Source organism: Ursus americanus, chromosome 4, assembly GCF_024610735.1.
Source record: "Ursus americanus isolate L20-20 chromosome 4, mUrsAme1.1.p, whole genome shotgun sequence".
NCBI lineage: Eukaryota > Metazoa > Chordata > Mammalia > Carnivora > Ursidae > Ursus > Ursus americanus.
The window spans coordinates 88,421,448-88,448,222 of NC_142130.1; the positions used below are offsets into that span (position 1 = coordinate 88,421,448).

General features: G+C 36.8%; 1 protein-coding gene across 3 annotated transcripts in view; it reads right to left on the reverse strand.

Annotated features, from left to right (window-relative positions):
- Positions 1–26,775, reverse strand: part of CRYZL1 (crystallin zeta like 1) — a 38,741-nt gene that overhangs the window by 2,047 nt on the left and 9,919 nt on the right. For all 3 annotated transcript variants that reach the window (XM_045785560.2, XM_045785561.2, XM_045785562.2), the window contains 10 exons: positions 25,647–25,718; positions 23,931–24,008; positions 21,174–21,246; positions 18,290–18,334; positions 17,001–17,069; positions 8,146–8,279; positions 6,990–7,101; positions 3,714–3,812; positions 2,458–2,579; positions 1,530–1,635 (listed from right to left, as the gene is read on the reverse strand). In XM_045785560.2, coding sequence (XP_045641516.2) covers positions 1,530–1,635; positions 2,458–2,579; positions 3,714–3,812; positions 6,990–7,101; positions 8,146–8,279; positions 17,001–17,069; positions 18,290–18,334; positions 21,174–21,246; positions 23,931–24,008; positions 25,647–25,712 — 904 coding nt within the window. In that variant the 5' untranslated portion in view covers positions 25,713–25,718. The remainder of the gene's footprint in view (positions 1–1,529; positions 1,636–2,457; positions 2,580–3,713; positions 3,813–6,989; positions 7,102–8,145; positions 8,280–17,000; positions 17,070–18,289; positions 18,335–21,173; positions 21,247–23,930; positions 24,009–25,646; positions 25,719–26,775) is intronic.

Consider the following 26,775-nt stretch of genomic DNA (forward strand, 5'->3'; position numbering starts at 1 on the left):
AAACTCTAGGAGTGTGTGTGTGTGTGGAGGGAATTAAGTAACGTAGGCAAAGGAGCCAGCCTAGCTCCTGACATGTAAGATTCAACACACACTATCTAGTGTTACTTTTTTTTTTTTTTTAAGATTTTATTTATTTATTTGACAGAGAGAGATAGCCAGCGAGAGAGGGAACACAAGCAGGGGGAATGGGAGAGGAAGAAGCAGGCTTCCAGCGGAGGAGCCTGATGTGGGGCTCGATCCCATAACGCCGGGATCACACCCTGAGCGGAAGGCAGACGTTTAACAACTGAGCCACCCAGGCGCCCCTATCTAGTGTTACTCTTAACACATGGTGTTCTCTGCTGTTAACGTCCCATGAGATTCTTGATAATGACAATGTCAGTGGGCAATTAAGTTGCTTAAAATTTAAATCTAAAGAATTCTTCTAGAAAGTTAAAGATTAAGTCTGTTTTCCAAATTTAAAGAAAAATATTTATTCAGAAATACTTTCAACTCACACATTCATTACATGAAGGGGATGTTCTGGTTTTGAAACGTACTTTTTACAACTCAATGTATGCAGGATACTAATGAAATACTCCTATTTGAAAGCTCTGAATTAATTCGATCATTGCTTTTAGAGGAGGTGGGCCTTTGTAAGTATCATGTGTATAAAACTACACACGTTTAACAAAAGCAAAGTATGATATTCAGTGGAGACAAACTTAAGGCTAGCAAGTTTCTTTCTTCACACAGATATACTCTATTGAATAACATGAACTTATGTTTTATCCAATATACTAAAATTTTTAGCAGGGGCAACTGCCTTCAAAACAGTTATCTTAGCAAAAAAAGTTTTATTTGTAAGTTTGACCCTGCTCTAAAGAGGTTTGGACCACTCTTTTGGAACTGCTTTCACATTTTCAAGACAAGATTTTGTTACTTTCACCAAAACTGGAATGATTTGCCTTCATTCGCCAGATTTTTCTCTGAATGAATTCCATTAAAAAAAAAAATCAAACCCATCTTCACTTGTTGAAGATTTTCTAGCACTGTTAATTTTACAACAACCCACAAACTCTTAAATGCAGATGAGCATTCTGCAATGTCTTACGTAATAGCAACCATCACAGTTTAGAGTAAGGATTAAGCCTTTCAAGGGGATGTGTAATTTCTGTAATGCCAAGTTGAAAATGAAACAAAATTTTACATGTATCCTGTGGTTTATCTCCCTATTCACAAATGAGCATGACTGCCTGGGTAATTCCTGTCCCACCCCTTTTTAGCTGCATCCTGGGACATGTATTAACTTTTCTATGCTTCAGTTTCTTCACCTGTGAGACAGAGATAATGACAGTACTCACACCTCATAGGGCTGTTTTAATGTTTAAATACATTAATACCTACAAAGCACTTGGAACACTGTTTGGCATGCTCAATGAAAGTTAGCTATTATTATTATTATTATCAATTATCATAATTAAAGAACTTAATGAGAGAACATGGTAAATTTCAAGCCGGAAACTCAAGTTACTAGATAAAAAGGATATAAAGATATTTTCCCTGTTGCGCATTTGATAAATTCCAAACTTCATCATTAAGGAAAGCCACCGTTGCTCCCTTGAGGAAAAGGCAATGGCTATCTGGAGGATCCAACTTGGATAGAATGCACAAAGACTGATCAATGACTGTGAGCTTAATAGCAGACAGATGATTGGTATCTTGAGCCAGAAAAACTTCTATGCAAATTAAATATCCAAATCACGAATAAACAGTATACAAACTTTAATAACAATATTGTAAACTGTAACGTTTTCTTTTCTAATTCATTGTCCAAAATGATGAAACAGCAAGGTCAGATGCAGGGCCTTACGTAGAGGTGATGGAGTGGTAGCCTGTGTGCACGCACGTGTGTGTATGTGTGTGCATGAGTGCATGAGTGTGCGTGCGTGTCTGTGTGCACAAGTGTGTGCGTGTGTGTGAGAGTGAGATTTCTGGCTGTTACTCACCAGTTATCTTCATGAGGATGTTAGAAAATTAGTGAAGATTGATATATGAGGATTATGGTATTTGCATATGAACCATGATAAGAAAATTGGAATTCTGTTGAGAAATGTAATAAATTCCAATGTGAATGGGAAATTGTCATAATTTTGTATAGAAATATTTTGCTTAAGTATATGTCAACAATGTTTGTTACTAAGAAAAAAAATCTTATTGGAAATACTACTAAAAAATTCAGAAGTCACTTCTTTCAAACCACTAAATAAAAGTTGAATAACTCCTCTATTAGGCACTATTTTCTACATTTTGGCCAACATGTATCTAAAGTAAAAAAGAAAGCTACATTTCTTTAGAAAAAGGTATAATTCAGAATTTACAATTTCTTCACATCTTGCCTCAAAAGGCTTAGGCATTATTCTTTGTTAATTATATCCTTTCGGTGTAATAGTAATGGTTTATTGTTTCTGATAATACCTGCAGGTTTTCTTCTGTTGTTACCCAATGGCCTCCAACACCAAGAAGTGTGATGATGTCATGTTTATGTGGTAGTAGTTGTAATTTTACAGCTGGTTCATCATCTTTACTATATAATCTCACTTACAAGGGAATAGTTTAAAAAAAAGAGAGAGAGAGAGACAAGAAATATATTTTATAGTAATCTGGCAAAAATTTATTCTTCAAACTAGTCCTCTTTACTTTTTAATATAGGAATGAGGAAGCATTTTTCTTAGAAAAAAATAACACAATGTATTCAGATACCTTAAAATATACTTTTTGCATTAAAACTGGTCATAAAATTTACTCTGGATTCAATTATAAGTGAAATAACAAAGGACAAAAGTTTATTTTCATTTGAAAACCAGGTAAGGTAACATAACACATAACTAAGATTGATAGTTTTAATCCTAACATTGATAGCTTAATTCTTTGGGAAACGTTGACTTCTGATTAAGGAACTCACAGACTCAAGAAAGTCATACACTAACTATTGAAATGTATACTTGAAAAGTTAATGAAGAACACATTCACTTCCACTGAAAGATTTTTCTGAGTTAATTTTCACAGTTGATCTTAGCCAACAGGCCAAGAAGTGATTTTCTGAGTTAATTTCAAGTCCTGAAAATACAGGTTAAAAAGAAACACATTAAGATGGTCACAGCTGTATTCCTATGATTCCCATCACAGAAGAGAAATCGTAACGAAGTACGAACAGAATCCCTTTGCAGGCTTGTGAATCCTATGCTTTCCGTGCAATGGCACTACCTACGTGTGTACAGATTAGGTGTTAAATAGATACTGCTTAAATAACAAAAGGTCAAGGAAGGTAAAAATGGAACAAAATTCTGTGCTTTTTCCAAACACAGATTGCAGAAGTCAGCCACCCAAGAGAGGGCAGCCAGACACAGCAGAACTAAGCATTTGGCTGAGAGCTGAACAAATGTGTATCATCTGGGAACCACTGAGATGATGATGTTTGTTCATTTGTGCACAATCATTTAAACTCCGGTGCCTGTGTTTTAAAGGTAAGCATGCTCTCTCTTCCAGACAGTGTTTACTGTGGGATTCAAGAAGCTCCAGTTTAAATAGAAAGGTTAAAAACAAAACATGACATCAATTTAATAAATACGGTAATAATTATTACCTGGTATATATATATATATATATTTTTTTTAAATGCATCCATCACACTACAAAAATGACCCAGACTACTGGTCTAGTAAAGTACCCACCTCCAGCATCTAGGACAATATCTACTCCCAGGCCTCCTGTTTCTTCTAAACAGCTTTCAGCAACGTGGGCTTTCCCATTAGAAACATCGATGACTCGGGCTGTAAAGGACAGGAAGTCAGGCAATTGTACTGTTCTCTATGTGATCAACACAAACAAATCGGAGAAGAAGAAAAAGAAAAGCAAATAAATATCTGTTCTCTGAAACGTATGGAGTGGTTCAAACAATTACTGGATCTAAATTTTACTTTTTCTAACTCAGTAGTATTAAGGATCAATTTAAAGGAAGGGACTGGTATATTCAATAAAATAAAAATATTGAACATTTTGTGGATGATGCGTTCCAAGGCTGGTCTACTGAAAAAGAGGACTGTTCCCTATTGCTAAAAGATATATAGTCAGAACAGAGAATCTGTAAACCACAGAGATACATATATACTAAGGCATAAACTGAAAGATCAAGCAATTTCTTTTTTTTTTTGGTTATATTTATTTATTTGACAGAGAGAGAGAGACAGCAAGAGAGGGAACACAAGCAGGGGGAGTGTGGAGGGAGAAGCAGGCTTGCCGCTGAGCAGGGAGCCCGATCCCAGTACCCTGGGATCATGACCTGAGCCAAAGACAGACACTTAGTGGCTGAGCCACCCAGGCACCCTGATTAAGCAATTTCTTAAGTATGTTTAGATTTAATAGTTTAGAGCTAAAATGTAAAAAAATGTACTTGTGTGATATGGTACTTCTATCTCTATTAGAGGCTGTTTTATCCTTTTTCAGTCATAGAAATCCCCCTGCTCCCTTCCCCGCTTGCTCCCCAAAATGAAGAAAAATCCTGAAGGTTAAGGGAAAAACATTACTTTGAGCAGTTAGTGAAAACTATACTATTTCTAGAGTATTATCGCAATAGAAGCAGCCAATGAGATTAAAAAAAAAAAATCTCAGCATCTGAACTGGCAAATGAAGACTCACGTTTATAATTCATTTTCATAGCTTTTAGCACCTTCTTGTAAAAGAGAATTCCTCTCAGCCAGGCTAAGATTGGTAGTGCAGAACAACAGTGATCTAAGATGTGGGGGGCAGGGTGGAAGTGGGGAGGACACAAGGGAAAGGGGACTGAAGCACTTCGGAAGGGCAGGGTTAACCAGTAAGAAACCTCTCCCTTCAACAATACTATTCATGCTTTTTTCCCAGTTCTCCATTCCATTTCTCATCTCTTCCATTTTTTCCTCCTTCTCCAGTCCCTGCCTTAACCTTTCTTCCATGTCTTGGTTATCTCTGCCAGAGGCATAAGATAACAATGGAAGTAACATGGGCTTTAATGTAAGGCAGGCTTGGGTTCAAATGCCACTCCAATCTAGTTATAGTTCCTTGGACAAGCTGGTTAAATCCTCCAGATGCTGCTCCCTGGTTTGCTGACACAGGGTTGTTGAGGACTTCAGGGCAGATCATTCATATTAACACTCAACGAGCCTGCCTCTCCTTCCTGCTTGCCCTCACTTACACTCTGGCTCAGCCTCTTGTCTCTTCATTTGTCAGTTTCTCCATTCCTCTTTCTCCTCTTCTTGGTCACTTTTTTCAGTTTCTTTTCTTTTTCCTTTCCATTTGTGTTGTTGTTTGGATAGGTTCAATCTTTTCACTTTTTGTTGAGCATTTTTTTTTTATTAATTAAAAAGAAAATTCCAGTATAGTTAACATAGTGTTATATTAGTTTCAGGTGTACAATATAGTGAGATTCAGAGGTTCCATACATTACTCAGGGCTCATCAAGATCCCCCATTCCCCCACCCATCTCCCCTTTGGTGACCATCCATTTGTTCTCTACAGTTAAGAGTCTGTTCCTTGGTCTCTCTCTCTCTCTCCTTTTCTTTGTGCATTTGTTTCATTTCTTAAGTTCCACATGAGTGAAATCATATGGTATTTCTTTCTCTGACTAGCTTATTTTGCTGAGCTTTATACTCTCTAGCATGTTGTTGCAAATGGCAAGATTTCATTTTTTATGGTTGAATAATATTCCACGTATATATGTACCACACCTTCTTTATCCATTCGTCAGTTGATAGACATCTGGGCTCCTTCCATTACTTGGCTATTATAAATATTAATGCTGCAATAAACAAAGGGGTGCATGTATCGCTTTGAATTATTGTTTCATATTTTTTGGATAAATTATTCAATCAGAGGGTAGTTCCATTTCTAACTTTTTGAGGAACCTCCATACTGTTTTCCACACTGGCTGCACCAGTTTGCATTCCCACCAACAGTGCATGAGGGTTCCTATCTCTCCACATCCTTGCCAACACTTCTTGCTTCTTGTGTTTTTGATTTTAGCCATATGACAGGTGTGAGAGGATACCTCATTGTAGTTTTGATTTGTGTTTCCCTGATGATGAGTGATGGTGAGCATCTTTTCATGTGTCTGTTGGCCACCTGTATGTCTTCTTTGGAGAAGTATCTGTTCATGTCTTCTGCCCATTTTTAATTGGATAGTTTTCTGAGTGTTGAGTTGTAGAAGTTCTTTATGTATTTTGGATATTAACCCTTTATCAGTGATATCATTTGCAAATATCTTCTCTCATTTAGTAGGTTGTCTTATAGTTTTGTTGATTTGTTTCCTTTGCTCTGCAGAAACTTTTTATTTTGATGTAGTCTCAATAGTTTATTTTTGCTTTTATTTCCCTTGCCTCAGGAGACACCTAGAAAAAAGTTGCTGTGTCCAATGTCGGGGAAATTACAGCCTGTGCTCTTTTCTAAGATTTTTATAGTTTCAGGTCTGACATTTAGGTCCTTAGGTTCAATCTTTTCAAGGTCTCCCCAGTCTCCACCATATCCTGTTCATCATAAACTATATCTGACCTGTGTTTTCTGTTTAAGTGGATCATCTCCCTTCTTAGCATATCACAGAAAATAGACAACTTTAGAGGTATATCACTGAGTAAAAGAGGTTGAGAAACCTACAGAGTGATGCAAACATATGTTGATTTATTGAATAAAACCAAAGAGGCATCAGGTATTGTTAAACTGTGTCATAGTTCAGCTAATTCAAACTTGGGTAAGTTGATAACAACAGGGCAAAAAAAGAAAAAAACACTGAGAAATGCAGGTTTAAAAAGAATAACAATTAAGACTATCACTTAGGTAAACTTGGACTTGGCATGGATACTAAGTGCATCTTAACAGTGACTCTCATTTGGGATTTTGTACTTTGTTTTATGAGGACAGTCTTTAAGGTGATCTCTCTTCACAATTTGCTGTTGTAAAGTCTGTTGAGTAGTATTACCCACCTACAGAAGGCCTAAGTCTTTCGAGGCATTGCTTGTCTTCGAGGCTGCCTGCTGTTGAAATCACTTTGGCTCCTCTGTGGTGTGCTAATTGAATAGCTATCATACCAAGTGCCTGTGTAGAAAAAAATACACAATGGGTTTACAGATATAAGGCAGAGGCCATATCTAACTTGGTTTATAGGCTATTTAATAAAGTGTCATAGTTTAGTGCTACTTTCCTATATTTTTAAGTATTATCTGATAGAAAAAGAAAAAATATATGGACCAGGTTGAGACATTTGACTGACTTTCTTGATCAGAAGTGGTGGCAGAAAGGTGTACGTACCACCTGTGCTCTCACCCAGTCTGACTGTTGAGCATAATTTCAAGATGGAGGGCTGCATTCAGAAACTTGGCCTCAGAAAGGGAAAAATGGGCTTTTAAGGGCCTTGTCAGCATCATGTTCTAAGCCAATTTCACATACATGTGTGAGTCCAGCTATCTCTCTTTAAAGATCAAAGCACTCTCAAAAGCTCCATCCTTTTGCTGACCTGAGGGCTAAGTTCAGGGAAACACTACTATCCTGATGCTGGACATCAGGTTGAAGCCAATGCCAAAGACAGTTCTGCCTTTGTTTGCAAAGAAAAGCAGGCAATAAAAGCATTTTCATCAACAGCCACACAGGAAATAAAACTACAAAAATTCACCCCAAGTTTTGTAACATGTTTAGATTATTATCTATTTTTATGTATTTTTAGTGTCTTGAACTATTTTTTTGCTGACACATGTCATGTGTTGACAGTAGCACATTTTTTTATCTTATGTGACCTGTCTATAACTGCAACACCTCATCAACATAAATGTAAATGTGAGGGATACACAAAATTGGTAGGGAGTTTTGGGGCACGGCCTCAAAGATTTCATGAGCTATTTCAGGCTTTGTGTAACAGGCATAAAAATATGGCTTGTCTGCTTTTTTAATGTATAAACAGATTCAAAGTAGTAAGAAACTAGACACATTTAAGTCTCACTTTTATCTCCTATTAATAAAAGCTGCCTGTTTTAACAAAATGGCAGTGAATAAGCTATTGGCAAAGATTTATGTTAGCAAACGGATGGCCTATTTCCAAGTCTAGTGGATTCTGATCCATGTCTTAGCAGAACGATTAGCACCTACACTTGCTCCATCCATGATCAGCACGGATTTTCCAGGACAGACATGAGAAAGATAATGCAGAGCTGTATACGCTCGTACTCCATCCCGAATGGTTCCAGCGGCTTCTGTCCATTTAACCTTTTCTGGTTTGTGAACTGTCACAAAGAACAAGAGGGAGCAACCAATTAGCAAGTCCTACTACTCCTGCCTCCTGGATCTCTCTCGCCACCTCCGCTCCCACTGTGGCCCTGGTCCAAGCCACTACTCCTGTTACTTTTGCCTATATTTTGGTTTCCTTAATTCCATTCTTGCCCACACATAATGCACCCTCAGCCTAGGTGCTGGTGTGTGTGTGCATTTTTTAAACATTATACTGTGAAATAAAACACATGCAGAAAAGTACATGTAACAGTAGTACAGATGGGTGGATAAATACAAAGCAAATATTCAAGTAATCCCCATCCTGGTCAAGAGAGTGCACGCACAGCCCCCCGCCCCCAGCCTCTTCTCTGCCACCCAAGGTCACTACCATGCTAACTTCAGTTCCTGTTCACCTTCATCGTTTATGACCCACACATGCATTCCCACACAATGTAATTGAGTTTTGCCTGTTTTGCAACTTTATCTAAATGGAATCATGCAACATGCACTCTTTTCTACCTTGCTTTTTCTCCTTCAACATTGTTTTTAAGACACACCTGTTTTGTAAACGTGGATGTTGTGCCTTTTCTGGTGTTTTATGGCATTCCACTATGTGAGAACACTTTCATTTGGTGATACGCTCTCCAGTCAAGGATGTGTGTTGTTTCCAGTTTGTGCCCGTAATAAGAATGCTCGCATATAAAAGACAGTGTTATGCTGTCAAACGGGTTTTCTCTAGGGCAGTACTTGTAAATGGAAATCCCAGGTCGCAGATGTACAACCTTCGACTTGACTACATATTCCCCAAGTGGCTGTGTGAATTCCTTCTCCCAGAGCTGTGTAACAGAGCTCCTGTTACTGTGAATATCCTTGTCAACCCCAGCATGATTATACATTCTTACTAATCATTGGAGTGTGTAATGGTTTCTTACTGTGATTTTAACTTGCTTTTCCCTCACGACTGCTAATGTTGAGCACCCTTCTGTGTTTGCTGGCCACCTGGAATTCCTTTTGTGAAAGACTGTTCAAGTGTTTTATCAATTTTTCTGTTGTGTTGTCTTTTTTTGATTTATAGGAATTTAAAAATATATTCTAGATGAATTGCTCATGTATTAAAATATTATTTTCTCTTTTCAATCTCCCTAATGGTGTTTTTTGAAAACAGAAGTGTCAGAATCTTTTTTTTTTTTTTTTTTTTAAGTAGGCACCATGCCCAGCATGGAGCCCAATGCGGGGCTTAAACTTAAGACCCTGAGATGAAGACGTGAGCTGAGATCAAGAGTCGGATGCTTAATTGACTGAGTCACCCAGGCGCCCCCAGAATGATCTTTAAAAATACACATAACATGCTAACAATTCTCTGTTTAAAGTTCCAATGGCGGGGCGCCAGGGTGTCTCAGTCAACTGACTCTTGACGTTGGCTCAGTTCATCAATGGGTTTCCACTGCACTTGAAACAAAAGCAAACTTCTAATATAGCTTAAAGAGCTCTATCTGATCTGACCATTAAGCTATTCCTTAATACATTTAATTATTTAATTTTTAGGTTTTCATTTTGTACACTGTGATTTTTTCCCAGTAAAAGCAATCCTTTCTCTTTTTCCCTAAAATCAACTTCACTACACTTTTGTAGTCTTGACCAGCTCTTTCAAATATTTTCCCTCTGAAGTTGAGATGGTGTAGTCCAGGACAGTCAGCATTGCATGTACCAACTAACTGGTGCCATCTAGAGGGCGAGAGCGCACACATGCATGTATGTTGAAAATGTTCAGACAAGCGAGTCATTAAAATAGAGTACCAGGTGATGTCACTCACACATGGTACTTTATTCTTTACCAAACTCTTTAAGATAGCTATTTTCCCAATTTTCTTGATTATAAAATGTGACTCAGGGTAATTAATTTGTCTGGGTTCACATAGCTAATAAATTTGAATGTCTGACTGTAAAGCACTTCTCTAGCAGTGCACATTCAAGGCACCTACAGTTTACTTATATCTTGGGGGGAACATGTTCCGTTACAAGAACTGGGACTACCTATATTTTCATTAAGAAATCAAACATGTAGGGGCGCCTGGGTGGCACAGTCAGTTAAGCGTCTGACTCTTGGTTTTGGCTCCAGATGTGATATTGGGGTTGTGGGATCGAGCCCCGCCAATGGGCTCTGTGCTCAGCAGTGTGCTTCAGGATTTTTTCTTTCCCTCTGCCCCTCACCCCTATAAAATAAATAAATAAGTCTTAAAAAAAAAAAAACCCACACAACGCGAACAGGTAGTCCTTTAAAGAAAGCTAACAGTGATAAAACTACACTTAGACAGCAAAGGCTCTAACATTGCATGGTAACATGTGGTTTAATGTTGAGATCCCTGCTTTTGTGTTAGGTGGTCCACCAGAGTTTATTATGTTATAAAAAACTTGAAATATAAATAAAAGAGCCAGGTAGGGATCATAATAACAGCACACCAAACCCAAGCATTACAATTTTAATTCTTTCTTCCTTAGGCCCAAAAAAATCATGCTGAAAATGTGTATGAAATTTTGAACGAAAAAATTATTTTTATGTTTGACATAAATGGCTTAAGAACTGAAGGCACAAAAGAACCTGACGATTCACTCAACTTCTTTTTTTTTTTAATGAGAAGCAATTGGTTTTTATTTTATTTATTTAATTATTTATTTATTTATTTTTAAAGATTTTATTTATTTATTTGACAGAGAGAGAGACAGCCAGCGAGAGAGGGAACACAAGCAGGGGGAGTGGGAGAGGAAGAAGCAGGCTCCCAGCAGAAGAGCCTGACGTGGGGCTCGATCCCAGAACTCCGGGATCACGCCCTGAGCCAAAGGCAGATGCCCAACGACTGAGCCACCCAGGCGCCCCCGATTCACTCAACTTCTTAACTTTATCTTTAATATTCTGTGGCAGGATTAATAAGACATTTTTGGGGAAGTTGTTTGGAACCTCATTGTTTGGTTTGGTGAAAGAAGAGACTTATCTGAAGGTGATGAGTGCTCAACGTCCATTTAAAAAATCATTAACGAGGGACACCTGGATGGTTAAGTCAGTTAAGCATCTGCCCTTGTTCAGCTCATGATTCCAGAGCCCCGGGATCCAGTCTTGCATCGGCCTCCCTGTTCAGCAAGAAGCCTTCTTCTCCCTCTGCCTGCCGCTTACCCTGCTTGTTCTCTCTGATAAATAAATAAAATCTTAAATCACTGAAGAATTAATAGAAACTAAACTAGAGTTGGGCTAAACTGAATATTTCCTTCTGCAAATCTTCAGGGAACGTACTGAAATGATTTCCTCTTTTACAAAATGTTGGAGCTACAACAGGGCTTAGAAGCTTTGTAGTTGGAACATGCCCAGTGTCTTGCCTAAAGGCAAGTGGTCACAGTAACTTTTTCAACTTTTTGAGGAACCTCCATACTGTTTTCCAGAGTGGCTGTACCATTCCTACCAACAGTATAAGAGGGTTCCCCTTTCTCCACATCTTCACCAACATCTGTCGTTTCCTGACTTCTTAATTTTAGCCATCCTGATGGGTGTGAGGTGGTATCTCATTGTGGTTGTAATTTGTATTTCCCTGATGCTGAGTGATGTTGAGCATTTTTTCATGTGTCTGTTGGCCATTTGTATGTCTTCTTTGGAGAAATCTCTGTTCATGTCTTCTGCCCATTTCTTTTTTCTTTTTCTTTTTTAAAGATTTTATTTATTTATGTGACAGAGAGACAGCCAGTGAGAGAGGGAACACAGCAGGGGGAGTGGGAGAGGAAGAAGCAGGCTCACAGCGGAGGAGGCCGATGTGGGACTCGATCCCGGCACGTCAGGATCACGCCCTGAGCCGAAGGCAGACGCCTCAACGACTGCGCTACCCAGGCGCCCCATCTGCCCATTTCTTGACTGGATTTTGTTCTCTGGGTGTTAAGTTTGATAAGTTCTTTATAGGTATATACTCCAAAGATATAAATGTAGTGATCCAAAAGGGCACCTGCACCCCAATGATTATAGCGGTAATGTCCACAGTAACCAAACTATGGAAAGAGCCCAGGTGTCCATTGACAGATGAATGGGTAAAGAAGATGTGGTATACATATACAATGGAATACTACTCGGCCATCAAAAAAATGAAATCTTGCCATTTGCAACAACATGGATGGAACTAGAGGGTATTATGCTAAGCAAAATAAGTAATAAGAGAAAGACAATTATCATATGATCTCACTGATATGTGAAATTTAAGAAAGAAAACAGAGGATCATAGGGGAAGGGAGGAAAAAATAAAACAAGATGAAATTGAAGAGGGAGACAAACCATAAGAGACTCTTTATCATAGGAAACAAATTGAGGGTCACTGGAGGGGAAGGGAAGGGATATAGGGAAACTGGGTGATGGACATTAAGGAGGGCATGTGATGTAATGAGCACTGGGTATTATATAAGACTGATGAATCACTAAACTCTTCCTCTGAAACTAATAATACATTATATGTTAATTGAATTTAAATTTAAAAAAAGGAAAAGGAGGGGCGCCTGGGTGGCACAGCGGTTAAGCGTCTGCCTTCGGCTCAGGGCGTGATCCCGGCGTTGTGGGATCGAGCCCCACATCAGGCTCCTCTGCTATGAGCCTGCTTCTTCCTCTCCCACTCCCCCTGCTTGTGTTCCCTCTCTCGCTGGCTGTCTCTATCTCTGTCAAATAAGTAAATAAAATAAAATAAAATAAAAAAAGGAAAAGGAACTTATTCCCAAGCTACTGTAATCAAGGCAATTTTGACTGGCATAAAAATAGATATAGATCCCCTGAATAGGACTGAGTCCAGAAATAAATCTATACATCTATGGTCAATTGATTTTGAACAAGAGTGTCAAAACAATTCAGTGGGTATAGAAGAGTCTTTTCAACAAATGGTTCTGGGACTCTAGATATCTACATGCAAAAAAAGAACAAAGTTGGACCTTTATTTCACACCATATACAAAAATTAACTCAAAATGGATCATAGAGGTAAACATAAGAGCTAAATCTATAACATTCTTAGAAGAAATCATAGGTGTAAATACTTGTAAACTTAGCTTAGGCAATGGGTTCTTAGAAATAATACTAAAAGCACAAGACAAAAGAAAATATGAATAATCTGGAATCCATCAATATTTTAAAAACTTTGTGCTTTAAAGGATACCATTAAGAAAATGAAATGGCAACCTTTAGAATAGGAGAAAATATTTACAATCATTGTATCTGACAAGCAACTTATATCTAGACTATGTAAGGAACTCTTACAACTTACCAATAAAAAAGACAACCCAATTTGAAAACTGGGCACAGGATCTGAACAGACATTTCTCCAAAGAAGATATACAAATGTCCAGTGAAGTATGAAAATTTTTCAACATCATTAGTCATTAGGGAAATACAAATCAAAATCACAACAAGATATTACTTTTAGGATGCCTAAAATTAAAAAGGCAGAAAATGACAAGCAGTAGTGAGGATGAGGAGCAATTGGGACACTCATTCACTGTTAGTTGAATTATAAATGTTGCAGCCATTTTGAAAAGGGTTTGTCAGTTTCTCAAAATGCCAAATGTAGAGTTATTATATGACTCAATAATTCTATTGCTAGGTATATACCCAAGAGAAATAAAAACATATATCCACACAAAAATCTGTACCAATGTTCAGATCAGCATTATTCATAATAGCCAAAAAAAAGGGGAGACAACCTTGATATCTAATCATAGATGAATGGAAAAACAAAATGTGGTATGCTCATACAATAAAGTATTATTCAACCATTGAAAGTGATGAAATATGAATAGATGTTACAATGCATGAGCTTTGAAAACATGACCTAAATGAATTAAGACAATTACAAAAGACCACATATTGCAAGATTAATGTATATGAAATGTCCAGAATAAGCAAATCAATAGAAGGAGAAAGTATATTTGTGGTTTTGAGAAGCTGAGGAGGGAAAATGGAGAATAACTGCCAGTGGGAATGAAGTTCTTTTTGGAGTGATGAAATGTTCTAAAATTAGTGGTAAGGGTCGATCAACTTTGTGAATATACTAAAAATGACTGAATTGTATGATTTACAAAGGTGAATTTTGTGGTATGTAAATGATATCTCAATGAAGCTGTTAGTAAAAAACAATTGGTAAATACATGATGGAAATGTGTATAAATTATGCCAAATCTGGGGGGGGGGGGCAAAAAAAGAAAGAAAGAAAGAAAGAAAGAAAGAACAAAAGAAAGAAAGAAAGATAGATTGGGCCTTTTTTGGTTTGTTTTTTCAATAGTTAATGTTCTATAACAATTTAGTTTGGGAGAGTTAGTCAAAATTCAAGCCTGGGAATCCAAATGAAAGGTTTCAGTTGACTCCACAGTTACAAGGTTCTCAAAAGAATAGGTGAAATAAGGCCCAAGGATATATTCTGGGGTCAAAAATAGTAGTTACCTGTAAAAAAGCCAGTGGTGGTCCTCAATTTTCAAAATGTGTAATATCAAAATAACTATGGATCAGCGAACTTTCACAGCATGGTATTTGAAAGTGAGCTTTATCTTTCAAAGGAAGACATGTGTTTGGCTCCATTGCTAGGTTTAATATACACAGATCTCAGATTTCCAGAAAAATGCCTTTTTGAAATTAATTTTAAGTAAACTCTATCCCCAACATGGGGCTTGAACTCATGACCGCAAGATCAAGAGTTGCATGCTTTACCGACTGAGCCAGCCAGATGCCCCTGAAATCAATTTTTTTTTATAAAATAGTATTTTATAATATAGTATTTTATATTATTTTATAATATAGTATTTTATAATATAGTATTACTTGGGAATATTAGACATAGTCATTAAGTTAAATATAAACGATTTACAGTTTGCAATTTTAGAAATAAAATGCCACAGATTTGCTAGCCTAGTTCAAATTACTGTACAGACTCAAATGTATAAATTAACTATTTTTAATAGTCCAAAATCCAATTTGGCTTTCTGTTACCACAAAGTCTGATTAGGGATTATATCATTTAAGAATAAACTCAGGAAAAATTTTAATGAAATAGTTCAAGAATACAAAAGAGTACATGTTGACCTACTGATAAGGTATGAAGAGTAACATAAATCCTGGCATAAGAAACAGCTGATTGGTAGCACCACCAGAGTCCCGTGGATCCACTCTGATCACATCCTCTTCTTCTGCCCCCAAAGGTAAGCCTACACCTGACTTTTCATCCCTGTTTTCTTTATATCCTTAAATAAGATATGTTTAACTTTTTATGTTTTTGAACTTTATAGAAATGTATGGTAACACATTGTATTCTTCTGCAACTTGCTTCCTTTACTCAACAGTTTATGAGATTCGTCCATCTTGATGTCTGGCTGTTACTGGCTTTCACTGCTAAGTTGAATTACAATCTAGGAATATCTTTAGTTATCCATTTTCCTGGTGAAGAATATTTATTCAGGTTTTCTCCATTTTTATTCCACAGTTATAAACTATGGTATTAGGAACTCTTGTGCCTATCTACTGGGCCATATCGAGTTTCTGGGAGGTACAAAACTACCAGTAGAATTATTAGGCCTAGAGTATATACATCATTACCTTTATTTAGATAATACTAAATTATCTTTTTTTTTTAAGATTTTATTTATTTATTTTTATTTTTATTTTATTTTATTTTATTTTTTTTAAGATTTTATTTATTTATTCGACAGAGATAGAGACAGCCAGCGAGAGAGGGAACACAAGCAGAGGGAGTGGGAGAGGAAGAAGCAGGCTCATAGCGGAAGAGCCTGATGTGGGGCTCGATCCCGGAACACCGGGATCACGCCCTGAGCTGAAGGCAGACGCTTAACCGCTGTGCCACCCAGGCGCCCCTATTTATTTATTTATTTTTAAGTAATCTCTACACCCAGCATTGGGCTCCAACTTACAACCCTGAGATCAGAAGTCAAACGCTGTACTGACGAGCTAGCCAGGTACCCTCTTCTCTAAAGCATTTGAATCAATTTACACTCCTGGCGCATAAAAGGTTCCGCGGCTTCACACCCTTGCCAACACTTGGGGCGGTTAGACTTTACAGAGTTTGTCAGTCATGTGGATGCTTAATGGTATCCCGAGGTGGTTAATTTAATTTGCCTTTCCCTGATTACTAAGGAGATGCAGCATCTTTTCACTATGGTTTCCTGAAGAGTGTGTATGTTCATATTTATTTTAAGTATTCAAGAAGTAAATTACCATAGGAAAAATTAAAAATTAATATTTAGTTAAACTAAACAACGGGTCGAAATATATTAGCAATAGAAACCAAAGGAAAGTGTTTCTGATGCTTTCCTGTCTCAGACTCTACACATATTATCTAGATTTTATACATTTTTAGTTTCAACTAATAACCAAGAATAAAAAGTAAAAAAAAAATTCTCCACCTGAAACTAATGTAATATTGTATGCCAAACTGTCCTTCAATTTAAAAAAAAATTCTGATCAGGGATATGATTTCAGAGCCAAGGAAGAAACCACTTTTCAAACCTCTTACCACTGCAGTAGAAGTGGAACTTAAAGGTCTATACGCTGTTTGGTCTGAGTATGAATTTTATGGATACTAAATATAAGCTGGCCGTGTTCATGTGACCAGCCAACATTTATTACGCAAGGTGGATGCAAAAACATCGCGATGTTACGAAACACCACACACATCAATGATGCAAGACTTACGTGAGCTGCAAAAGACTGGCACGTACCCAAGTAATGCTCGTGCACTCTAACAACTTCACAAAGTCCAGGGTCTTCAGAATCCAGGGGCAGAATTCCTAGAAATTAACAGGAGAAACTTAAGGGAAATAATCCCATAATGAATTCATTCCTAATGAGTTGCCACTAAGTATTAGTCTACATTTTGTTCACTCGAGTTTTGAGGAAGATTCCAGTAATTACTGGTGTGGGGAAGGGAGAGACCTCAAAAGTATGGAAGGGAAGTGGACAGTTCATTTTGTCACGAACGCTGTATCGCCTATACTATCTTTCTTTTTCTCCCTCTTCTATCACCTCTGAGTGACGGTAAAGATGGTGTCCGATGTACAGAGCCAAGTCAGAGTCTTGGGGGCACCTGGGTTCCTCATTAAAATTGTCCTTGATGCACAGCTACCTTCCCATAGTTTGGTTCTATAAGATGCTTCCAGTAAAATCCCATTTTCCTCTATGCTAGTCTGATTTTATTTTTGGCCACTTGTGTAACACAGTGTCATTGATGTCTTGGATGAATAAAAAAGATAAGAAAGACAGAAATAATAAATTCTCCAAAAAAATACATGAGTCAAAGGCAATACCATAAAAAGCTGATGAAAACCTTCTTACAAATCTGTTCTTAACAACTTCAAGCATACCATAAAGTAAATATTTTCTAAGTTTAAGTGTCTTCCTATGAATATTTTCCATAACAAAAATGGTAATTTTCAAGACTACTACTAAAGTCATATTTTATGTTTGTGTGACTGTTTAGGATATAATAGTATAGATATATGTATTTGCAGAATAGTATTCACTATGGATTTTTAAAATAACCAATAAACTAAGGGTTTCCAGTAAATTTTTGGTTTTATGAGAGTGGTATTATGAGAGGGAGCAGCTCTGTGAAATGCAAGCTGGATATGGAGAGTGGAGTTTCCGCACAGCTGAGCCAGTCAGTGGTCTTCAAGCAGGTGACCTGCGACTGCGCCTTCCAGAATCCACAGTCTAGTTATAGACTGGGGTCCTGTCAGGAAAGGGCTGCACCAACCACAGTAACAACTATGGTCATCTTTCTATCTACAATATTGTTCAATAGTCAAATATTAGAAAGTTTAAATATTCTGCTATTGAGATTAAACTCCCAATTTTCTTCATCAATGGATATTTATGAGCAAATTATAAAAATCAGGATACATGTATCCTTCTATACAAAGCACACAATAAACATGAATCATTGTTTTAGAAAAAGAAGAGATGACAGCAAAACAGATGACTTGCAACAGGCTTATAAATCATAACTTACCGACGACTTCATCATCTGGTTGAAAGAATGATACCTTGCTTCCAACTTAAAGAGGGAAGAAAATTAACAATTCGTATTGTGAGGTTATTTAATACCACCGTTACTTAACTATTAAAATAAATGCATGGGTTTATAAAAAGGTCACTAACTCAGAGAAAAGGCCAAGAATTTCTAGGACATTTTGATAGTCAATAATAAAGACTCTGGGATAGATCACTTCAAATCTGGGCCATGTGGCTGTTGACACCACAGAGGAGGATATCTATTTAGCTAAGGATGAAGGAATAAAGGAAAATAATCCACTCTCCAGCTCTTACGATGATTACACTGCTTTCCACCCTTCCTGTGGTGAGCCCAATTTCCTATCATTATTTTAGGTATAGAACCTCAGACATACAATGGCAGATTCTGGTAAGAGTCATGCATAGAATTACTTTGATTTGGGATTATAGTAATATATGCAGACCAGTGTCAAGAATTTTCTTGGAACTACACAGAAATGATGGTTACATTTTCTCTGCACATGCAGAGGAAGAGCCTCCACCATCAGCCAATTCTTTAGAATATTTTTGTTCAAATAGTAACAAGAAGAAAGGAAAGGAAAAACTCAAACATTTTTGAGTGCCTACTTGCTATATCACATTTGATCTTCCTCACATTTAACCCGTGATGTAGGTATTATTATTCCTATTTAACAGACAATGAAACTAAGGTAACGTAATGAAGGAAGATGGAAGCCGGGAATCTGGAAGTGGCCTCTTTGGCTGGCTATGGGCAAGATGGTTCCAGAGCTCATCTATTGGTACTCCTCAAGCAACTCTAAGTTTGATATTCCTACTTCCAAATCCTCTTTTCACAGTTTGCTCTTTCTTTGGATCCCTCCTGCACCACCATGCCCCAATAATTTTGGCTGCTGATGCATTGTGCTTTTCCCTTTCCCTTCAGCTGTTGACCCCGGTCTTCCTGGGATCACTCTGATCCTTTTCAATTGGCTTCCTTCACACTCCTTTCAGTTGTCCCCCAAAGAGTGGACTCCTCTATTTCTACTCTCTCCCTGAGTGAGCTCATCAATTCTGATTTCAAATACAAATGACATGCGGACAATTCTCAAATATATACATTTTTAACAAGAACTCTCTTACCTTTGAGCTTAAACTCATACAATTGCTTAATAGACTCTCCAGTGAGATGTCACTCACGTACCCTGAACTCAACAAGTATGAATCTAAAGTCACCGTTTTCCTCCAAATCAGACCCCTTTCCCTTCTCAATTAGTGGCATCAATTCATTCCTTAACCAGAATCAGGTAAATCACTCCGGGTTCTTAAACCTGCTTTTACTTTCCTGTTTTAGTTAATTATTCGGTCCTGATGATTTGACTTCCTTAGTATTTCTTCAACACACACCCTTGCCATTGCTATCTAGGTTATGGACTTTGTTATCTCTTGCCTGTTAATCTATGACCCGACCAGTCCTCTTGCCGACAGCCTCAAAAGTGCCTAAAACCCAATCTGATATATGAGGCTCATTATGGCTCTGGCCCTTGTCTACCCTCCTGCCTCATATTTTGGAGGTAAGGAATCAGTGTTCATATCATTAAAATATTTTGTTTGTTATCTTTTATTCTGCTGTTTTTGAAGGAGAATTTTCTTGACAAAATGTTTCTCTGCTGTCAAGTATCTTGCCTCTGACTCCTGCCCAGAACTTTGCTTTTGCTCTGGCCAACACCAAACTCTGTAATTCTTACAATACATCACATTATTACTTGCTTTGGTCTTTGTTCATGATATCCTCTGTGCTGAGTATGATTCTCCTTAGTGTCTGGTTATTGTACCCAAGAAGGCTTTCCTGTTTCTTCTGGCTGGGCTGGGTAGCTCTCTTCTGAGCTCTCATAATTATCTGCTCATGTGGATATATCTGTCTTTTCCCTAGATAGTAAAATTCTTTGAGGGCTGGGACTTTGTCTCATTTAATATTCCAAGCATTTAGCAAGTGCTCATTAAATGTGGTGTAAATAAACAAATGAATGAATTAAATGACATGACAATGATCATGTTCTATTAGAATTCTTATTTTTATTTTCCTTCAGTCTGAGCATAAGAAAGAAGAAATGAAAGTATAATTTAGCTGTATCTGAAGAAAACACTGAGAAAGAGTCAAATATATTAGATTAAAATCACAGGTAAAACTCAGTCTAACCCACCCTGCCTACTCATTCATTCATTCACATATGCAGAAAGAGCAAATACACTGACTGATCATGAACTACCTAAAAGCACCGACTGTGTAAGTAGGTCTATATAGAAACAAATTATCTCCAATACTTAGGCTTACTGTCTTGCATGTTAAGACCATTATTTACTAAATAAAACTTAAAAAATTTTTTTTTACTTAAGGCCATCATAAAATCTTACCACTTATTTCTCTCCAGGACCCATTTTTGCATGAGCAGACTGCTTTTAAGTGCTTAATTTTAGGCAAACTTAAAAAATTGAGTATGAATGTAGTTACTATTTAAATTCTGGCCCAAAGCCAACCTACACAAGTAATTTATGGTTTGTAAACATTATAAAAAGAACAACATTGGTCATTCCATTGAATATGATTACTCATGGATTTAAACACATAATCCCCAAATATCTACTAAACTCTAGTAAGCTTTTTAATTATAAAACACCAATTAAAAAATATATAAATAAAAATTAAAAAAAACACGAATTGAGTTCCACTTTTCTTTTTAATTAAAAAATGGAAACATTTCTGTATAATTAAATTTCACATTTGAGGAAGTGTACATAATTTTATGTCGTGGTAAACCAATTAGCTACCATTTAATTCTTTCATCTTAGAAAATAAGTACAGATATTTACATCTATAAACTTACCATCTAACACAATTCCAGCAATTTCTCTCCCAACAGGAAAAAAATCTTTCTCCATCTTCATTTCTGCCAGAAGCTAAATCATGAAAAAGATTTGTTTATTGTTAAGAATAAATCCTAGCTTCTTCTCATAAGGAAGGCAAGAGCAAAAATCAGACCACAGAAAAAGCAAGTATGATTTAATTTATGGAGTTAAGACAAAGCAAATAACTTCACAAAGTAAGTTTCTCTTTATAGTAGGAAACCAAGAGTTTGCTGATCAATTAGTTGATCTGTAGAATTTAGGTATCAGTCTTATTATTCAAATCACCATTAATATCCTTTGTTTAGCATTTTTACTCGCCATATATGAAGGGAAATTATGGCCAAAACTCTGCTTGGTTGACTAAATACTTTTTACCAGTCACTTCATTCTTGTGGGGTGAAGGGAGTTTGGAGAGGACATTGTTGAATAAAGGGGATGTAGCCAGTGAGAACAAAAAGTTCTCCATTCCCACATCTTTGAACATCATCTCAGTGTTTCTCACAAGTCTTTGGTAAGAGAAGGAAAAAGTGATGGAGATAACATAAGGGAAACTGCCATATAATTTCAGATTGAAGTTTCTTTTTTTTAAAGGATAGATTATTATTTTTTAAATATTTATTTTTTGAGAGAGAGAGGGGCAGAGGGAGAGGGAGAGAAAGAATCTCAAGTAGACTCTGTGCTGAGCGTGGAGCCTGACGTGGGGCTTGATCTCACGACCCTGAGATCAGGACCTGAGCTGAAACCAAGAGTCGAATGCCGGTCCAACTGTGCCACCCAGGCACCCCAGGATAAATTATTTTTTAAGAGGTATTTCATTGGATTCCGAACCAATTACGTACTTGACATTTAAAGTGGCAGGGTGTACAAAGACCTATAGTTTAAGTTCCTGCCACTTATGCTTTTATAATAATACTAAAGATGCTAGGCACATTTAAGATAGAGGATTGTAGGAACCACAACAAAAATAAATTGAAGTAATTCTTTTGTATATTTCCTTTATTTAAAAATTTTCTGATCTCCTGTATATATGTGATTGCCAGAAAAGTCTCTCTTTCAATGTGGAACTTTATGTTTTTCCTAAGATGTTCCTATGACATAGCAATGGAAATATGGGGTGTTCTACAATTTCTTTCATGCAGACTTTTACAGAGCTTTAGTCATGTCACAATTGCATCCTTTGGTCATGATCTCAGGGTTTTGGGATGGAGCCCCACATCAGGCTCTCTGTTCAGCAGGGAGCCTGCTTCCCCCTCTCTCTTTGCCCCTCCCACTGCTTGTGCTCTCTTGCTGTCAAATAAATAAATAAAATCTTAAAAAAACAAAACAACTGCATCCTGCATCCTTCACCCAACACAAGCATTTTCTTACATTACTACACAGTTTTTATAACCATTATGTTTCCTAGTTGGGCAATATTTCATTAAATTGATTTTACTCTAACTTACTTTCTTTCTGTTAGAAGTGGAGATAATTTTCCGAGACTGGGGATGTCGATGAATTTTTCATAGTTTTAAAAACAACACCTTGGATGGTCTGAACATACAACTTGGCACACAAGGAGTAGTAAGTACTAGCACTTCTGGTGAAAGGATTTCAAGGCATCTGACTAATTGCCTCTCAAGTCATGCTCATGTTGTCCAATGGAAACCTACGACCTTGTTCTGTAATTTTCCTAAATGTGACTATCGCAGAAAAGTTTTAGATTCCTAGAAATTATGATGACATTATAATCCAGGAAGTTAAGGGTCTAATAAAACTACAGCATTAATTTTTACAAAACTGAGTAAATGGACCTGCTTTATTTATCATGACACACTTAACCACACTTTATTTACTATTTGAAGACTTTTCATGTACTTCCTGTCACTAATGGACGATTACTGTGAGGTGGTATGAGCACGGGGATGTGTAAGTGTGAGCAAGAGAGAGAATAAGAGAAATGACAACAAGAATATGAACCCTTTCTAAAGACATTAACTAGAAATACCTACAGAATAGTTAATAGATCACTGATTAGATTTCTAGATTTATTTTTACTATATTTATGAAAGTAATTTCTTCCTTGCGGCGCCTCGGTGGCTCAGTCAATTAAGTGTCTGCCTTTGGCTCAGGTCATGATCCCAGGGTCCTGGGATCAAGCCCCATGTCAGGCTTCCTGCTTAGTGGGGAATCTGCTTCTCCCTCCACTTCTGCCCCTTCCCTGCTTGTGCTCTCTCAAATAAATAAAATCTAAAAAAAAAAAAGTAATTTCTTCCTTGATTAATAGGCCTTAGTAATTATAAATTCTTAGTCTTTCACAATGTAAAGGAGTTTATAAAATATTTTCATATAATATAAAATGTCTGACTTCAGTTAGATAGTAATACAGAAACACACAAATTGACATTACATTTTTTTCCCTAGCTATTTTATAAGTCTTGTTCTTCTTCTTTTTTTTTTTTTTTAAGATTTTTATTTATTTACTTGACAGAGCACACAAGTAGGGGGGCAGCAGGCAGAGAAAGAGGAAGAAGCAGGCTCCTCACTGAGCAGGGACCTGGATCCCAGGACCTGAGATCATGACCCAAGCGGAAGGCAGACGCTTAACCGACTGAGCCACCCAGGTGCCCCGCTATTTTAGTCTTCTAAGGATGCTAATTTTTTGGCAGTCAGAAGTCAGTTATCATTATATATTTGTACACTAAATATACCAGGAAACTCTCATTTGACTTTTGGTCAAAATAAAAGCATCATACCTTCGTATTTATCTGGCTCAGAGCACAAGCTTTAACTTGAAGTTTCACATAGTTATCTTCTATAACAGGAAGATTTTCCTAGAACCAAATAATACACTCCTTTGAGAACATGCCTTTCTTTTGTGAAAACATAATTGAATACATAATTGAATAAAACTAAACAGACCCCAAATCTTACAGCTAACTGAAAAAGCCACAAATAATTATTCCATAGTATATAATAAAGAAAATAGAAGGGGAATTTTGGGGTAAAATGTCTAAAAAGCCTTACAGTAGTTATTTTAAAGATGCATAGATACCGACATGGATATATGTGTAGGCAATAAATTTTTGGGGTAAAAAGGAGAGCATCAAATACTGTACTTTATTTCAATCTAAACAATCTCAAAGCATCAAATCTTCACACATACAGGGATATCCTTATATGCATGACATATAGCCTTCAATGATTTTGGAATTTTCTTAAGCTATAAATGAAGTTGCTTGGTGTTACCTGTGTCTCTCTTATTTAACTTACCTTATTTAACATCTGTCTTAGACATTTCAGCATGCCCCATGGGATTTTGGGGTCAAAATACAAACTTAATGGATCTTAATTACCCCACTATTCCACAGCTAGATATAACTTCAAAGGCAAAGAATCATTCACACTCAGGCACTCAATGTCACCCACCTGTACTATTTATTAAATATAGTATCACTTCTGCCAAATAACCATATCCTGGTGCCAATAATTAAAATATTCCCCTCAACTCCTGATGCCCAAAAATGAGATCAAAAGCTGGGTAAGAATAGCTACTTTTGTAGTCCCTCTTACAACCTGTCAAAGAGATCACTGTTTTATTTGACTTGAATACAATAGTCTGGGAGTATCTCTTTTTAAAAGTTTCAGATTTGATAGTATTTGGTGATATTATAGAGATCTTCAATATTATCGATAAATGTGTGGATTTTACTCATGATCGTATGAACCTGTACATGATTCTTCCCAAGACCCAATCAAACCTCTGAGACCTTCATCTTGATTCAGTGGTAGAAGACAAGCTGTCTGAGATTTCGACTCCTGACCTAATTTTGGAGTTAGTAAAAGATAACAGAAAAACTGGATTGTGTTCATGATTCAGAAATTCTTATTACTACCATGAAATAAATACAGCACTCAGTTTTGGGTCCTAAGTTAACAGTGGAATGATTTTGGCTTGCCACGAACCTTTCAAATGATCACCACTATATGAAAATTCTACTACCTGTTCTTAAAGTGGGCAAAAACAAGAGATAATTTAGAGTTTAGCAAATGAGATAATTTTGGAAAGCTCAGAATTTAGTGTGGAAAACAATGATTTTCCACCTCTTCCATTTTACAACATGGGAGAAATATTTTCTGAAATATGGCTACAATCTGAATAGTCACTTTACTGTGGTATTCTGAATATGCTGGGTTAATTTGACAGCATGTAAGACTATCAAGGTTATTCTGTTTTCCTAATATGTTTTATACCACCACCCTGAGGAACTAAAAACTCTTTAAAAAAAATAGCTAATACTATAATATGGAGCACCATTTCCACATAAGATTAAAGGAGTTTGTAAGTTTCATTTAAGTAATTTTTACTCGGTTCCACTCAAAATAACATACAATAGGTATTTAAAACTGGTTCTATTACATATAGAAAATAAACTACCTTTTTCATTTAATAATTAAACCATTTTTCTTACCCTTTCTTGAAATACAAATGTTATTTCTTCATTTGTAGAACTCTTCTGAAAATATAAGCCTTTCATAGTCACCTAAAAAAAATTCATACACATATATATAAACATGAAATAAAATGTTCTTCCAGACTAAAATGAAAGCAAAAATTGAAAAATAATGCTGACAAAGGATAAAACGACAACTATAAATGTAGTTTTCAAACAAAAACTTTAGATAATAATTCTTGAAAGTGGTCAAACAAGAGAATATGCAACAATCTCTGAGTACATGTCTTATTAAGAATGGGCTTACAGTTCAACCTTTCACACCAAGGTGAGCTGGTGCTTCATTTCACTTTGCTATTCAATAAAAATTACAAGTTGTACTTAAATATTTTTTTACGAGGGCCACAGACCTCAATTTTAATTACCAAAGGTGGCATTTAAAGGGCTTTCAAGGCTTTTTTTTTTTTTTTTTTAAGATTTATTTATTTATTTGGGAGGGAGAGAGAGAGTGCGTGGGCACGCAGGGACACGCACACACACAAGCTGGGGAAGAGGCAGAGGGACAGGATCTCAAGTGGACACCCTGCTGAGCCCAGAGCCCTACGTGGCTGGACTTCATTACCCTGAGATCAAGACCCTGAGGTCAGGACCTGAGCGGAAATCAAGAGTCAGATGCTTAACCAACTGAGCCACTCAGGCGCCCCAGGGCTTTCAAAATCTTAAAAAAGACCATTAAAAAGAAAAAGTGAACAGTCAAGACACTCACTAAAATCATACCCCTGATTCTTCTGTATCAGTTTATAAACCATTTAATGGAAGTATTAAACCTGTATTCTGTGAACTTCTTAAGATATTTTTTTTTAAAAGATTTTATTTATTTATGTGACAGAGAGACAGTCAGCGAGAGAGGGAACACAGCAGGGGGAGTGGGAGAGGAAGAAGCAGGCTCCCAGCGGAGGAGCCCGATGTGGGACTGGATCCTGGAACGCCAGGATCACGCCCTGAGCCGAAGGCAGATGCTTTAACGACTGCGCTACCCAGGTGCCCCTGTATTCTGTGAACTTCTTGAAGCATCTCTAAGGATTCCATAATTGTTTAATTTTCATAATATAGCTGACTCTTAAGCAACACAAGTTCAACCTGCACA